General features: G+C 35.5%; 1 protein-coding gene across 1 annotated transcript in view; it reads right to left on the bottom strand.

Annotated features, from left to right (window-relative positions):
* Positions 1 to 2817: 2817 nt before the first annotated feature.
* LOC110464942 (protein rolling stone-like) overlaps positions 2818 to 17700 on the bottom strand; it is a 40062-nt gene continuing 25179 nt past the window's right edge. The window contains exons 2-4 of the mRNA XM_021520432.1: positions 14248 to 14476; positions 6387 to 6515; positions 2818 to 5862 (exon numbers count right to left, since the gene is read on the bottom strand). Coding sequence (XP_021376107.1) covers positions 5417 to 5862; positions 6387 to 6515; positions 14248 to 14476 — 804 coding nt within the window. The 3' untranslated portion in view covers positions 2818 to 5416. The remainder of the gene's footprint in view (positions 5863 to 6386; positions 6516 to 14247; positions 14477 to 17700) is intronic.

Below are 17700 nucleotides of genomic sequence, written 5' to 3'. Positions count from 1 at the left end.
ATTTAATATATGTAACAATTGCACATAATATCGACATTGCTACGAATGAGGGTTTTATAGCAAAAGGGTGCGTACTGTTCATTATGTAAAAATTGATTCTTCTTTTACCTTTAGTTATGAGTCACGAGAACTCGCTGTTGGTATATTAAACCATATTAAAAATGATCGATAAATTGGCAGAGTTCCCATACTATATTTCCAAAGCAGTTTAGTTTAAAGTGATGTATAACAGAAAATAATTAAATGGTCAGATGGTGTCTTTCTGTTTTTGTTTACTCTCCAGTTCCTTTTTTCGTATCGATTTCGTCCGCGTGTGTTGACTCTGGTGTATATATTTTACCATTTAACTTAGCAGTCAATGTACTGCGTTTTGTGCAGCATTGGAACAAGCTTCGGCTATTTTAACAAAACATGTTATCATAGAATAGTTTTATAATTTATTAAACAATGACTGTGTATTTTTCGAATCAGTCGTTTTATTTAACATGAATTGACCGCTTCCTACTCCAATTGACGCGATGTTTACGTTCGAGATACAAAGATACCTCGAATTACAAAGTTACCTCGAAGCCGTACTTGTTGTGATATGTCCTCAAAATGATATTGCAATATATGCTACATCGGTTGATATTACCAATATCTAAGGTGGATCAACGTTACATCATATACAAGATGATGAGATCGAATATTTGCTGATGGCATAGAATAAGACCAGATGTTCCAGAAGGGTAGTCGTCTTTGTCTTCATCGACGATATAAGCCATGTTAATCTAGGCTTAAACCCTGGAATGTCACGTCGTCAAAATGATAATTGGGATAGTGACATCGAAACAACAAAGTTCTCTCTAATTAGCATCATCTAAAATATTGGAGTTCCTAAAGTACAATTAAAAACATGTTTCCAAATTGGAATATGACGACGACCATAATTATTGCCCATTCTAACTTTCATTTCGCGAAAAAATCATAAATCGACTTTTATCAAAGAAATTGTGATATTCTGAGCAAGCCATATTTATTTGTAAAGTCGCACCATAGAGACGACTCGTCCTTCGGTTTTTATAAAGTGCCAAATTAAAAGAAATGTATGTATACGTTTAATGTTCTATAGGTAAGATACATCAGTGAACGTAACTCCTTTCGAGGTCGGGGACAGGAACCGTCCAATTATGCTATTCCTGTGAAATCAAATGGGACACGTTGGCTGGAATCCATCCTTACAACGCTACTCCAGGGAGAGAAAATAGCATTAGGGACATGAGAGTATTGATAGATTTGACAAGCACGTGGTACCTTCAGAAGAACCTCCACTGATCGCTCTAAAAGCATGCATTTCCTGCCGGCAGGTCAATTGGTACTGGAGTACAGTACATATGCATTTACCAAATTTGCTGCGACATTTTGTACATTAAACAAGTACCCTTCGACCTGTAATCAATGTATCCTTTAGAGTAAAGCTTCAAACGGTTTATAGCAAGAAATGCTACGTACGTACCATCAGCATTTTCATAGAATAGTGTTTTTGTTATCTAAATTTTACAACAGCCTGTTCCTTAATAAATTGGGAAAATATAGCAATATTTTCTATTGAAATTGGGACTTTCCTGAGGTTTTGGTCATTTTGGAAAAAATAAGGCACTTTTTAGCTAGGGGGAAAAGCCTGTATTCGGCAATAAAACCAAGCAAGAAATCAATGTAGAAAGGTACATGTACTTTATATCGGAAAATGACACGAATAATTTGACAAAATGTACCGATATGATGTAATTGTCTTCATATAGGGTCCAATCGTTTTGTCATTCACAAACGCCCTAATGCGTTTTCAATTTAGACTTCAGATGCCGATGAAAACCCCCATAACCCCTGTAGTTTTAAACATTTCCTTTACAAAACCCTGATTGCATGATATGTAACATCATATATTAAAATGTATCAATATGCGGTAACTGCTAACATCACAGATAATTAAAGTTTGTATAAAATAATATTTAGTAATAAAATGTAGACGATATTGTCAATTTTGAATTTTATTTCACGGAATATTTATATCATTCTATGATGTCAGAATAGAAATGAATCAAAATAGAAATAAAGGTTCAACAGTGTTAAATGTCAAATTAAGAATCATGAAAACCTCGGCGAGAGCAGACCCTTTACACTAGCTGAAACCTACCTATGTATATTAGAGCGAATTAACCCGGGTTACAAATTAATTTTACGTGCTAAGAAGTTTATATCCCTATGCTAACATTCACTGCAATACAGTCTTATTGATTTTAAAACACATGGAGTTTTACACAAACAAAAAGTTCAAATTGACCAATAAGTAACGGCACAGTATTGTCGTGTATTCCTTTGATTACAAGCCAATCAGCGAGGTTCGTTTTGTGGCCGACGTGTTAAGCTTACTTATAACCCACCAGCTGCTCATATTGTCAACAAGATTGTATATGGACTTTCGAGGTGGAAAACCTTTCATGAGTTGTTATGAAGTATAGTTGATAATGAAAAGCATGTTGTCCCCCTTTAAGCATTGAAAGCTTCTAATGAATACACCAGGTACAAATTAAAAACAATTATTTATATCCGAGGTATATCAAAGTTTCTGCTCTCACTGGGAAGGGGGGGGGGGGCAAAAAGCAATCAGGCTCAACGTTGTACTGATCTATCGTCATTTGTTGTTATAATATATCTTTTGTTTTCCTGGTATAACACCCGTTACGCATTTCTAGATTATAACTCTGTAAGTTTCTATTGTCATGGGGATCATATCACTTTCGTGAGAGAGAAAAAATGACAAAACATCAAAATAATGATTCAAATTTTTAATAATACGAGAGGGAAAAATAAAACACCACAGTAATGTAATATGATTCGAATATTTCTGAAAAAATACATCTCTAGACATTCAATGATTGTCAAACATTATATGTTTGAGAATATATAATAATATATAATTATCATAGCATGTATAAACACTGAGAGATTAATGTTGAATTTCCCTTATAGATAAATGATCAACCTTCCAGTAAACAAGTTGTGACAATGTCATAGCTAGAACGCTATACCTCAATTTTTGCGATACAGTGCCAGCTCCCCAGCTTTATACAGGGTAGCTAGGGTTACAACGCCTCAATTAATTCCTAAAACGCTCCCTGACTAGTAAATCTTGTTGTTGGAATGCTAGCTTGCCAATGCTAGAATTTGAATATTTGAGCTTGGTAACTAACTTGCCTAACGTCGATATAGAATGCTAACTCGATAGACATATCTTCTATTCAATCACGAGCCAAGAACGATAACTCGTAAATCCTTGCCTGATATTCTTCCTAACTCGACAAACGCGGTGCAAAGGAGTCAATCTTGTCAATTGCTTGGTTAGAACGGTTACTCTCTATTCTTAGGATTACAACTTTTACTTGACAATGACATATGCTGATTTGTCAACCACAAGGCTAAAATGTTATTTAATAATATCACCATTGTTATCTTACAATACAATTTTTGTTTTCTCGTCATTAATGATTATGTGCTTTAATGGCATCATTTTCTTTTGTAAAATAGTGTGGTAACCTCAAGTGCTATTTTTGATGAAATGGTAAATGGCGCATGCGCATTTTCACTAGGACACTGCACTACAATGCCACTCACAATACTTTGCACAAGACCGTACACACGCATATAGACATATTTAGAGCTCATTCGAGGCAACATTTTAATGGAACAGCTGTTCAGGGAAAGAAGTGTATACTTCTTCTTTGATCCACTTGGCTGATCAATTTTTACAGGAAAACTCAGCAAATAATAACTGATATAAAGAGGTTTTCAAGTAATATTTCTAAATCGATATTCACACTAAAAGTCATAACTGCATAAAGCTATATTTGAAAAATAAAAAGTCGTTTATAAATCTTGAGACATTTTTCAAAAATCTCATTTCACAATCGGAGATCTCAAACTCGTTAAGCGAGGAACGCTTTGAACATCCGGGTATCGATGTTCTTTTTAGCGAAATCGTCGACTCAATTAAACATCGAACAACTGACTCGTCGTGAAATAGATGACACTAATCATACACCGAAATGCTATCAGATGGTAATTTTTTTAAAGACAACGTTCTGGGTTGTCATTGTCTATACTATCGACCGTTTATGCAAACCACACTTTTTTCTAATAAATCGTATCCATATTAGAACGGTCGTGCTTTGCCTGTCAATATCATCGCTGGAGAGTGATAATAATATCGATCATTCGTTCCCACGTTCCACAAATAAATCGTATATCTATACCGCTAAGATCGACGTCTAAAAGCCAATCATATTCTTATCAACCGACCTAAGACACGCAGTGGGTATTTAGATCCAACCTACTGCCAGTCTTATGACGTAGAGATGTTGACGTTTGGGTAAGATTCCATTGTCGCTGGATTTTATCTTAATTCGAGAAGGAAGTGTATATCAGTTATTTTCCCGTAGAAAAACCACCGACCTACAGCCAGAACCTGGTGACTGTCGCACGTAGGTCTCGAACCCGCGACCCCGTGGTGGAGGGCTAGTGGTAGCAGGTGACTAGAGACTACAATCTGGTTTTGTATTCGCGGAAGTTAAGGTATTGACATTAAGGAGTTAGTCGCTGTATTAAGCATCATTGAAGGCAGTAATGACAATATATCTTCACAACTCCATCAAAAATACTATAACACTGTCACACGCAATGAAAAGGAATACATAACATTTGTTTTGAACATTAAATGATTATATTGTTGACAGGCATGATGCTGGTAAAAGGAATGGTACATCAATTATCTGAGTAATACCCCTTTGGAATGAATGGAGCAATTGTGGTGTATTGAGTTTTGTTAACGCCACTTTCTCTAAGAGTTTTATCAACTTATACAGTTGTACAAAAGATATTTATGATGTACTTTATATGGATAATGTATTCCTTAAAAAACCGTTGAAAATGTAATTTAATTCCGTAAACTTACAATAATTTTGATCAGTTTCGGTACAATACTGTATGGTTTACACTCAACGGAAGATGATAAGGATTTCCCGAAATTTTCAATGATTTAGTAATATTGCAAATAAGTAACATTTTGTGAAAACAATCTTGATTTTAGCACCGCTTTAACTCTAGTATATATATTACTATAGAATAACCTCGTTTTGAGTTTTTGTATAGACTTTGAATCATGAAAACAGTTTTTCTGGAACGTTTTTTTTTATATATAACAATATGAACAGTTCATAGATGTATGAAGTTAATAGTTAATATCGATACAGTTTGCTCATTTTTTGTAATAGTTAAGTTTGAATAGAGACGATTCCTTTGAAATTGAGACACAATGAATCAGCTATATATATTTATTTAGATGGCTACAGTATGTATGACGTCAGCGCGCGTGAATATGACGTCACTGTGTCGCGTGCTCCTCTGCTTCTCTTTTCTCGTCAAGGGTCATATATTTCGGACTGTCGGCCATAATACTCTGCATTTCCGAACCGTCCCGACTCGCCGCCATGTCGAAATAAGTCTTACTGAATATCCATGATCGGAGTTTGTAAATTTCATAGAGAATAAACTGGCTAAGAATCGCCTGGACTATGCATAGCACACACGTAACAATTGCCTCGGCAGGATTCTCCCAGTTCAATACATTGTACGCGTAATGGCGCCCCTGTAGGATGGTCCCGTCATTCAGGAAGTATATGGCGTTGAACAGGGAGTAAATGGAACCGAGCATGATGGCGAACAACATGTGGAGAAGGCGCACTGGAGCGGCACTGATTAGGAGGTCAAGCACAACATAGGTGGTATTTAATGTGTGCTTGAGGCGACTCATGTCGGACGTCAGGATCTCTGTAGAGAGAAATAAACTTGTTATGTTGTCCGATATACAACAGTATTATTATTTACTGTCTGGTAGTTGTGTGTCTATATATATGACACAATTTCGGTTATTTCTGGATAGATTAATAATGATACAGTAATAATTATCTTAATGTTGTTATCTATTAAAAGAAAACAACAAAGAAATACAGAAGTATCAAATTAAAAAAAACGAAACTCAAACTAAAAAAATACCATTCGGGCAAATGATGTACTAAGAAAAGTTTTACATGGAGTACAAGGAGAATACGACCAGGCCTTCAGGAAGGTAAAGTTATCTTCAAACAACAAGGCGATATAACCCGTAACATCATATATTTCTATATTTGCTTATATGTGAGAAAATATTAGTATAGCCTACAACGATACAATTAAATAAAATTGTAATACATATCGAAACTGTAAACAAGAGTACTAGTATGTTGCCTCCTTTGTTTTTATAGGAATGCGAAATAAAAATAATTTTGACGGCAATAACTTCGGTATGTACGTACTGGACGTGTCAAGAAAGGTGAGAAATCCCCAGTAAGAAATGGTCACCACCACAGCCGAGTTGTAACTGAGGTTCTGTAGTCCCCATTGGAGCTTCAGCGAGCGTGGCATCCTCTCAAACGTCTGGCGATCTGAAGTAGACGAAAACAATGGGCCTTGTGTAATTATTGAGGCATAATGAAATACAATAAACATCCACCTAACCAAATACACATATAAACAGTGTCTAGGACAAAACAGAACAATGTTCTTTTGTGTGAGAAGATGGTCTGAAATATAACATCAAGTCTTGTTTTCTCAAAACTATCTGATGTATAAACATACGCATACATTATCCATTTATTATTTATTAACTTCACATTTCCTGTAAATAAATATCAATGTTTCAAATTTCCTGTACATAAATATCAATGTTTCACATTTCCTGTAAATAAATATCAATGTTTCAAATTTCCTGTAAATAAATATCAATGTTTCAAATTTCCTGTAAATTAAATATCAATGTTTCAAATTTCGACGGTTTTGCATTCCAAACGTTTCTTGATCTTTAAAAAGTAACATCTTACCTTGAGAAGAAATGTGTATCTAAGCAATTTTTCGTTTGCAATTCTATTTCTTTCGCATTTAACGCGCAATGTTGACATGAATAGAAATTATTTCTGTGACATGTATTATAAATAAAAAAAAATGCTTTCTCGTTACTAATGCACAATGTCTACAAATAACTTGGAGACGACAAATTCAGTGTGCGATTGAGTTTCTTTCTAGTAATCCGGAACAGAACCCGATTAGAGTAATTGAATATTTACTCTGCTTCACTCATTTTTATTATTTGTAAAAGTATCGGAACATTCAGATTTCTTGTCGTTGCCTCTTTATTCGGTCTAACGTGAAGCCACAGTGACTACCGGATCAAAACTGTAAGCTATCGAAGTTACTAGTTTCCCAATGCGTCGTTAGAATACTTAATGCGGGGTGAACTAATTTTAATTTGGTCCCTGATGGGGAAAATGTTACCTTTCTCATAATATTAGTGTCACTAGAATCATTCAATACATATATTTTATGTTGTGTAGATGAAAAATGCTCGGCCTTTAATTGTGAATGATGTCGTAGGAGATCTTGATGAATGCAGGGTACTCCTACTAATCCTATCCCAAGCGGCCATATTTTTACTTAAGACCTGTCTACTCTTTCCCCATTCCCGATATTCCAGAGGTTACGCGTATTTACGTTCTCTGCACCCCTGGAATATATGTCATGAAAAAATCTAAGACACGAGGTCAGCTATTTGATTAATTTCAGGAATAAAAACCTGACTAATGGCCGAGGATATGTGTCATTTGAAGATTACAGAGGAACGGTTTCCGACTTCAAAGCAGACCAATTTCACCCTTGTGCTGCACGCGATTCTTTTGATGTACATGGAAATATAAGACTATTCTACTTGTGGCATATATAAGGCAGCGCGTACAAAGCCTTTGATTTCGTCATGACATATTCCAGGGGTGCAGAGAACGTACGAGAGCGTAGCCCCAGGGATTTCAATGATGCTTCATTTCATGTAGACACGAACAAACCTACCTTGTAAGTTGGGATGGGTAGCATGGTTGGACGCAGAGTCTGATAACGAAGAAATAAACCATTTCGAAAAATGATGTATTTTAATTTTTAGAATTTCCTTATTAAAGTGATGCCCTTTTAACCATATTTTGATGATGTAGTTTGTTGCTGTAATAGCACCTCGTAGGGACAGTATTACAGAATATGATATTTTCCTTATCTCTCACAAGAATGCTTTTTCTCTGTAAGTCTCGAGTACGAGATTTCACACGAGATTTCGCATGAACGAGGAGTATGTCACATTGATAAACCATGTAGAGGCTGACACATTAGCTCAATCAGTACGTCAGTTTTACTCCTTTTTGGATACTTGAAAAATCTAACCCAATGCCTCATTGCAATCTAGCAAATCAGATATATCGGGTTTGTTACTTTAGTGTCAAGTTTAATTACTGTAATGCTATTATTAAACTCAAAACGAGATAGATCTCAACATACAAAACGAGAAACAGCTAATGTTTTCCAACGAATCGTCCTGCACTCAAATGTTGAGCGGCATATATATACACTCTAGGAGATGGTCGTCTCTTGTGAGACTGTATCGTTAATATAGCGGTGTCTTTCCATTCTACAATTGTCATTTAGGTGTAGAAGTACTTATCATTTTGAGGGAAAATGGTACCCATGGAATGGCTAATGGACTAATTTGTGGTCTGACATCACTGCGGGAATATCCATGGTATATAATCGGCAGGAAAGACCAAATAGGGATTCTAAAACATTCGTCAGACAGGTTAAGTTCATTAATGCCAAATCTGTTTAAATCGATTCTAAAGTAAGCGTCCTATGTACATCTAATTTCAAATTCTACACAGTAGAACGCCAGTGTTACTAATCCTTGAGCAAATATATATATATACAAGTGAATTAAAGTCTACGAGGAACACAAAGGGTCCCTGCATCGTTGGACAGAGTCTACCTGGTGTTTGTACGTAAGATAGTATTGTTTGGCTTAGAAAGGTTTTAAACATATGAATGATGACAAACAATATCATATAAAACAAATAGATAATGAATCAACATCTGGTATATCAAAAAAGGGGAAAATTAAGTGAAACTTATGGGAAAAAGTCTCGTAGAAACACATTGTTGATTACAGGAAATAAGACAATTCTCAAATCATCTAATAAACTTTCCAATTTAAGATGTAACATAATTTTTATAAGACATCTTATAACCAATCGTTTATATGATACCTTATTAGATACTTTTAACATTCGTAAGACAACATAATTTAATTTCCTAAGATATCTTTTACATGTTTTGCCACCTTAGGTTTCTGAATAAGTGTTAATTTATTTTACAATACTACCTCATATTGATCATACACAAACACTGGTAATATCAATAATGTTGTTTGAACTCGAAGATAATGATAGGAAAAAACGAAACACGACTATAACCTATCAATATTTCCCCTCACATGATCTGTTATATCTGTTTGAAATATTTTTGTATATGTATTACTGCTTTGAAGTTTACTTAAATTCGTAATTCCCTCGGCAGGAATGTCCTAATCAGCCACACAAATGTGTTGTTTTTCAGCAGTATAGGTCATCTGTCATGCTAAGTAATATGAGTACATACATTTGTATCAGTGACACATTCTCGGATAAATCATTGCTGTCCCTTTGATGTTAGTTTTATGTAGGACAGTTTCTATTGGTAAAGTTCGTGCCGAGTACATATCTATCATGCCAAATATACAAATAGCGAGTCAATCAATACTTTGAAAGTCAGATCAAAGTTGAGGTCATTATGTTTCATAACACATATAGTAAAAAATATAAGGTTACTTTCAAGGCAGTACGCATTTTGTGGGGTGATTTTTTTCAGAAAGGTTTATCTGTAAATTTAACACATCAAATATTTCTAACCAAGCAGATCTATGTATCAAACGTTAACGAGATGGACAACGCGTCAATCAAAGCCTTACTAAGCATTAAGATGTACCGTCAAAGCCTTATACATGTACCTTTGTTTTGTCACCTACTTTAAAGTGTTGATGCAGACATGGAATGTTCAGGGTCATGCTGTGTCATTAATATTACTATATCCGTACACGCCCTGACAGATATTCACTCGACCGTCGCCATTACTTTCCTTGTGTCTTTACAACAAATTACCTCACTCTCTATGAACACCTCTAACAAATGAACATTGCTGACACGAATTAAATACGTTTATCAAATATTCTGAATAGCCAGTGCACTTTACCAAACATATGAAAACATCACATTTTAATAAAACAAAAATGTCGTTTTGAAGGAAAATATTCATGTATTACAATGACCAAAGGTCGCCGGTTTTGTGCATGTGTTATTGTCATTTTTCACACCCTATGCACGCTATTAAAAAACCGTTGCAGAAGGCATTTGTTGGTGTATTTATTGAAATTATCAAATTTTGACAAAATGCAAACAATACTTATAAAATATTTTTGCATGATTAAAATGTATTCCAAATGAATTTTATTCTAACATTATCCATGACAACCAACATTCAAAGATCGAATTATTATTCTGGAAAAATATGAGTTTCAGTGTAAAGAACCTAGTCGTAGATTTACACAACCCAAGTTACGATGAATAATCGTATTTTTTTAACATAAAAGTATTTCTTATAATTTTCTTCTAAAAACATACTTTTTGAAAGTCATACAACCGGGGTTTACCAACACTTAATATTCATATTTAATTTCGTATGTACTTAAAAGTAAGGGGGAAATCCACTTGAAAGTACATGTGACATACAAGTACACCGAAAGAGTACTGAAATGTTATTCTTATACCTTGGAATGTACAATAGGACATGCCAAACATTATGACGCGAAATGGGGCAACAAACACTCGCAAAATCACGTAAAATAAACAAACACAGGTTATATTAAAACAGCAAACCGTATTCATTCAAATTTTATGAGTTACCTATCTTCATGAAATTACGAACACTTAATGAAAATTTTCTCAAAAAACATAAAGAATCATTTTTTAGCTGAATGTTTTTCAGACTTTAATAGACACATTTTCGTATTCGCGAATTCTTTTGAAGTGGGTTTTAGCAACAGTACGAAATAAACTAATCGCACATAATAATTGGCATTCGTTTCATATGAAAATCGAGAACATGGTGATAGTTCATAACTGCTTTTCCGAAATACAAATGTATTCGCTTTAATTGCTATCATTACCGAAACTCGGGAATTTCAAAACCACCACATTAACTCACACAGTTGAGACAGAAATCTTAACTTAACCTAGCTGTTACAGAAGGAAATGGTACAGAAAAAAATAATGATATTCAATTTACTTTCCGTTATATTTTGACTGATTTGCTTACGCCTCTCAAAACTCACCGTCAGGGGGCGCAGCTGTGATGTGTTATTGAATGAAATATATAACACCAGGCCATCTTTAATGTACTACATTGTCACATTGGTCTGATTTATCATTGACAGGAAATCAAACATCACGAGATTTCTATCCAATATTGTATTAACAATAGCATGTCTGACCGATTACCATGGAAACGACATCCGTTCCTGGAATTTGTTCCCTCTTCATTTCCACGGAATTGCTGTTGGTAGCACTAACTGCACAGTGAAATTAACTTCAGTATTTGCTTAAAACACACAGAAAATCAATTTTTATACAGACTAATTTTAAAAAGTGTTGTGATGTACAGAACTGTATCATATTGTGTTCATTGCCAGTGCAAAAGTGTTGTTTGCTGTCTGTCAGTGACAGACGTTCTTGAAAAATAATGGAAAACAAGCTTCAACTTTGTCTTGACATGTGCAGTGTCCTCAAATGAGACGGGATTCATTTCCACGCTCTCATTGCATTATAGTTTCAAGGAGCCAAGTAAACTATGTCTTCTTAGCCAATCCTCTTTCTGGCATCCTTTCCATCAAGTCGTTTGACTGGCTTACCTGTCTCGTTCCTATTTCCGCTAGGCTTCTTTTCGAAGCATGTATGTCAAAAGAGCTGCCCAGCGGAGAAATAAAATTGCAACAGGAAAGCTAATCAATTGGGGTTTGTACTTGTTAAGTTGAAGATTGCAAGTCGTTTGCAGATCGATACTCTTATTAGAGAAAGATTATAAAAATAGGAATTCAATGTTCGTTTTGCTGAATGCATTGGCATTAGTATGAACCGAATTACAATATAGCCTTTAAAATTTCATACAAATTTTGAAACGATGATTTTCTTTTATTTCGAAATATATAAAGTGATATCTTTAAAGGGGCTGGTCGTGGAAAAAAATACAAAATAAATGGGTCTTAATGCGTTCTCTGGCCTTCCAAAAGTTATACCACGGCAATATGATGGTCGAGTTCTGCTTGCAAAGTCCAGTTTTGACCACTGAAATCTCGGGGAAGCCCCGCGTAAATTTAGCGCAGATCTGTATATATATGTCACGTGGTTGTTTCGAAAGTGAGGCAGTGAAGATAACAACAATAGCTTGCCATCATGTGCCATGTCGGACTCAACTAGCGGACAAAACAGCAATAATATACGTAAATAATTGTTTTCAAAGGTTATGTATGCTGCAAGTGTAGTATTCCTACCTATATGTTGTTGTTATATATATAACGGTATTGATACTTCGTGCCTGTAATGACTTTTGCACGCATCTTTTTCTATCGCCGCGATGTTTACATTTGGCCTTGTTGATGACGCGCGTGCGGTAAAATTACATCACTGATCTGGGTCAATTGAGAATTTTAGACTGTCAGGTGACGATTTAGGATTTCTTTAATATAATTATAATTTTTACTCTTAGGGGGGCAATTTCAGCAAACTTTGAATCGGTATATTTCATAAGAAGTTATTTTAAACATGTGTGTGTCGTTTTAGCAAATATGACATTTTTTCCCCGACCAGCCCCTTTAACAAGATTGTGTCGAAAACCACCTACAAATATAATGCCTTGTTGAACATTATACTTAACCTAAAGAAAATAACGCTGTGATTTGGAAGGAAACAAAAATGAAGTATAAATGAGATGAAAAATCTCAAAAATGAAATTATTTGACGGTAATATATACACTTCACCACTTTTAAAATCTCCAGTAAACCTCCATGTGACACAGAAATTTACCCGAATTTTAATCTGCTCAACGCCCACACCACGCCCAATCTACGCCCACTACCACACCGCCTCCCACGCCCACCCCTACTCACACGATTAGAATATTCTTCAGGTTTCGTGCCTTCAACCAAGCGAGATAAACAAAATGTACTTAAGGTTGTTTTAAAGAAGGAGGACAAATTCATCAATGCAGTTCACAGCGTAAAAGCTTTCCCGGGGCACAACTACCCATCAGCACAGTCAACAACGCTATTGTAACTCTTAAATTGACAGTAACACAACAAAATAAACACAATCGATTTGTGGATAAATGTCAGTGACAATGGATTAACGATTAATAATAAACCCTCTCGAAATATCACGCAAACGGTTTGCTTTAAATACGATTATTAATATCTGAACGGTGTATTTCGAACAAAGATTACTCGCAGTGTATTTTAACGGATACTGTTTTCATCAAACTCCAGTGTCTTTATTGGTTTCTTGTTAATATTTAATGTCATTAGCGCGAAGATTGAAGGAGAAAGGATCTTTATTATTTGGACAAATGTGGCATACGAAAATAAAGTTATCATTTGTTAAGAAATATGACCGTCGGGTATCCCAATCATGCATGACAATTCCATTCCAGAAACAAACCCTATGTGTACTGATTACAAATAGGGGTACAGAGCATAACCTCATGGTGAAATAAATAATAAGTACATAACTATTTCAAGTTTGAAGAGAAAAAAAAGTAAGGGAAATATCTTGTTCAAAGGTTCTGTGTTTTTTTTATATTAATACATGTAGCAGCATTTGCCACAAACTAATCATGTGACATGTGAGACACATTGAACGCAGACAGTTATTTACTTGGCCCAAAAGGTTTTCTTCCTGGTTGTCTGTGAAACTTCCCTCGGAACAATTGCATTAATTTAAGAAGTATATATTTTAGGTTTTACTTATGCGATTAGCCCTCAAATTGTTTCAACTTATCAAATAAAAACAGCTTTATATCCTTGTTTACATAAATAATGTAAAGGTTTTTTATAATGTTCCTTTCACTGACACGTATGCTACCACAGCTGGATGACTTGTTTGGCAATATATACCCGTTCGTCGAATGTTTGACATATAGTCCAGTCAACGAAAGGTCATACATACCCAGTGTCCAGTCAGTTCGACACGAGTAGAAGGTCACGCAGACCGCCTGGATAATAGCGGTCAATCCCAGAAGGATGAAGCTCCAGTTGGTGGCGTAGATGAGGTAGAGCCACCTCCGATCACTATAAAACACTTCTGTCTCGTACATGACATCAGCGATTATCCAGCCCACCATTCCCGCGGCAATCATCAGCCGGTACGCCACGTAAATCTTCTGGTTGATCGGCCACTGGAAATAAAAACAAAACGTCTATATAAAAAATATGACAATTTACAACGGATGCATACAACAATATTATCAGTGATAGCTCGATAAACGATTGTCGAGCGTTTTATCTTTACACGTCTGGTCAAAATATTGATAAAAGTACATAAAGGTGATAATCGTAGCGTCATAGTCAGAAATGACTAATGTGGGGTCTTTGAGAATCGGGCACTCTGCTTGGGACCACTGATATTTTTAAACACTATGTTATTGATATTTCAGTCAGGTCACACTAGAATGTAACGTCCAAGTTGTCTTCATCACAAGTGGACATTTTCCATGATGTATACAAACATGATGTGCTAGTTCAATTACAACACAATAACGTAACCCATACATTGACTGATTTACAACTTGTCATCGTCCCGTTTGTGACATTTCAGTTATACACCACTATAAAAATAGTCCATTTCTTAACCCCATCGCAGGTAGGTGCTGCTTCTGATTTGATATTTATTTAGAAAGTCGTGGGCTGACTCCATCACAAGCAAACATATCCGATGTGATAAATGAGTTAGATGACATTATAGAGTATCGCATATACGTATGTCGTCTGTATCACAAGAGGACTGTTCGTGATGTGATAATTTGTGAAAAGACACTATAAAATTAGTTCCTTAACTGTCTCAATCACAAGCAGACACAGTTCTGATGAAGTGACCCAATTCTTTTTCAGTTCGCCGTGAATCAACTAAATACATCTTAAGTGCAATCGTCCTGAACACATCGATTCAGTACTGCGGGGTAAACAAAATCCTAATGAAACCCAAATAGTAACAATGAATGATTACTATTATGATAGTTTTGTTTTCAGCTAAAATAGATGACAAAAGATAGACATTTGTGCGCCCTTTTGTGACCGATAGATACTTGAACCAAATACGATCAGCATCAGATTAAATGTTAAACAACCAAGCTAAAATGTCAACACAGTAAGTCCAGTTACCGAGGAACAAGGACAATTTTGAATATTCATAAGCAGACACTATACCTTAATGTCATGAATATTCATTCGCGCCTACACGCACAACACATTTGCATCCGAGAACACTCATTTTTCCATTTAGAATAAGTAAATCATTCCTATGCGCTGTTTTTGCATAATGCCTTTCTGATAAATCTAAATTACTCTTTAAATACAATGAAATCAAATAGAAAATGACGATGTGATGCAAGATGACCTAGATCCATACGTATTTAAATAAATTCACTAAGTGGGACATCTAGTAAAACTTTCCATCAAAACCTTTCTTAACGTATCAAAGATAAATATTTTCACGTTTTTTGGTTTGGTTAAATTCGGATTTCAATCCTCATTAAAAACTTATTATGATTGTCATCATGACTGGATTTACAACCATGATATCTCATTGTTTATAACTATCCTTGACTTATTTTCTGTTTAATACATTGTTGATGACCTGCTGGTTTCCAAGATATAACAAGAAACGTCATGATTGGTAGCACGTGTGCATCAGGAAAAGCCTACTCCACCAGAGCTGCTGACGTGTTGTCGGATTAGTTATCTGTTACATGTTCGTTTCCCTGGTATTATCTTTTCGTGTTGACCTTGAATTCGAATATGTATGGTACGATTAAGAACCAATATAATTTCATAAACGCTTCAATAATGATAATGATGAAATATTCTTTTATTTTGCGCTAGGCATCATGATTGGTACCACATGTGGCGCAGGAAGTGCTAATCCTTCCGCAGTGCTTGGTTTTTTCTCTATGTTTATGAGGACAAGAGCTCATGACGTTTTCGTTATGTTTTGGCATCTCCTTCGTTCATGTTGCTGTATTTTGTTATTGGGTTTAATTTAGGATGTTGTCATCATGCTCTGGTGATGTTATCCTATTCTTCTATACTGTTTTAAACTTTAAAATAGCTTGATCCAATGACACAAGTTTGACTTTTTTTGTTTCAGATATACCCATTTTTTTCGCACCAGAGACATTTGTGAATATGAACTATCTACAGTATTTAAATTTATGTTACATTGTATCCATCATTTATTTTAGTTTTTTAAATATATGTTTTAACATTGCCCTTAGCATTGTAGTATAACACAGCATACCAGATGTTACACAAACGTCCACCTTTGCCATAGGAGCGATCCTGTGACTGCGTGGGCAGTAATCACCAGTTCATAAATACCAATCGACAGAGTTGTTTAATAGCTAATTAGAAACGAAGGTCGATGTTTTCAGTAATTACTTCAACCACAACCTGCAACAACAAGTTTCAGAAATTGCGGAGCATTTACAGAGCAAGTACACGTATAATCATTTGTTTTTTTTGTTTGTTTTTTTTTTGTAAAAGAAATCGTATTATCTCTCTTTGAGAATTAAAAAAAAAACGACCAAAATATATTCAGATAGATGAGTAAGCATCAGCTTCACACATTCACGAGAATCAAAACACACAACTTCATCTATCCGCTCAACGACGAATGTGTACCTTATTTATTACAGAGCCGTACGTTAAATACACAACCGCGTAGCTTGGGGTTCCTACCGGTTGAGATGTAATCAACACTGAATAAAGTTTACAGAAGCCATCCTAAAATGATTATGTACCTTAAGACCTTACCATGATTATATGTATATGTACACATCTATTAGTACACTCTATATAACAGCATAATTAATTTACATACTCTTCTTGATTATAATAATACAAACTTTATTTATTTCACAACAATAACGAAACAAGTTTTTATAACTTATTAATCACTCTGGTCAACGAATGACCTTTCGTTGACTGGACTATATGTCAAACATTCGACGAACGGGTATATATTGCCAAACAAGTCATCCAGCTGTGGTAGCATACGTGTCAATGAAAGGAACATTATAAAAAACCTTTACATTATTTATGTAAACACTCTAATGTGTGTGTGTGGGGGGGGGGGNGGGGGGGGGGGTGGTACCGGAGTACACGGGGAAACCTACGTGTTCGCGCAGGTGACCCCATACCATTTTCACGACCGATCGGGGAATCGAACCCAGGCCGCCTTTAGTGAAAGGTAAGTTCGCTATCCACTGTGCGACCCGACCGGGCTCCTCGATTTGACGTTGGGGGACAACCGTACGAGTGCCACATGTAGTGATAGGAGACATTAGGTTGGGTACAACATTTGTGATGCTGCAAATGTTTCCCATCCGAGGAACTGTTGCTTCTG

The sequence above is a fragment of the Mizuhopecten yessoensis genome, unplaced genomic scaffold (genome assembly GCF_002113885.1).
Source record: "Mizuhopecten yessoensis strain PY_sf001 unplaced genomic scaffold, ASM211388v2 scaffold11043, whole genome shotgun sequence".
Classification (NCBI taxonomy): domain Eukaryota; kingdom Metazoa; phylum Mollusca; class Bivalvia; order Pectinida; family Pectinidae; genus Mizuhopecten; species Mizuhopecten yessoensis.
Note: the sequence above shows the minus strand (reverse complement) of the source record. Positions and strands in the feature narration are given on the sequence as shown.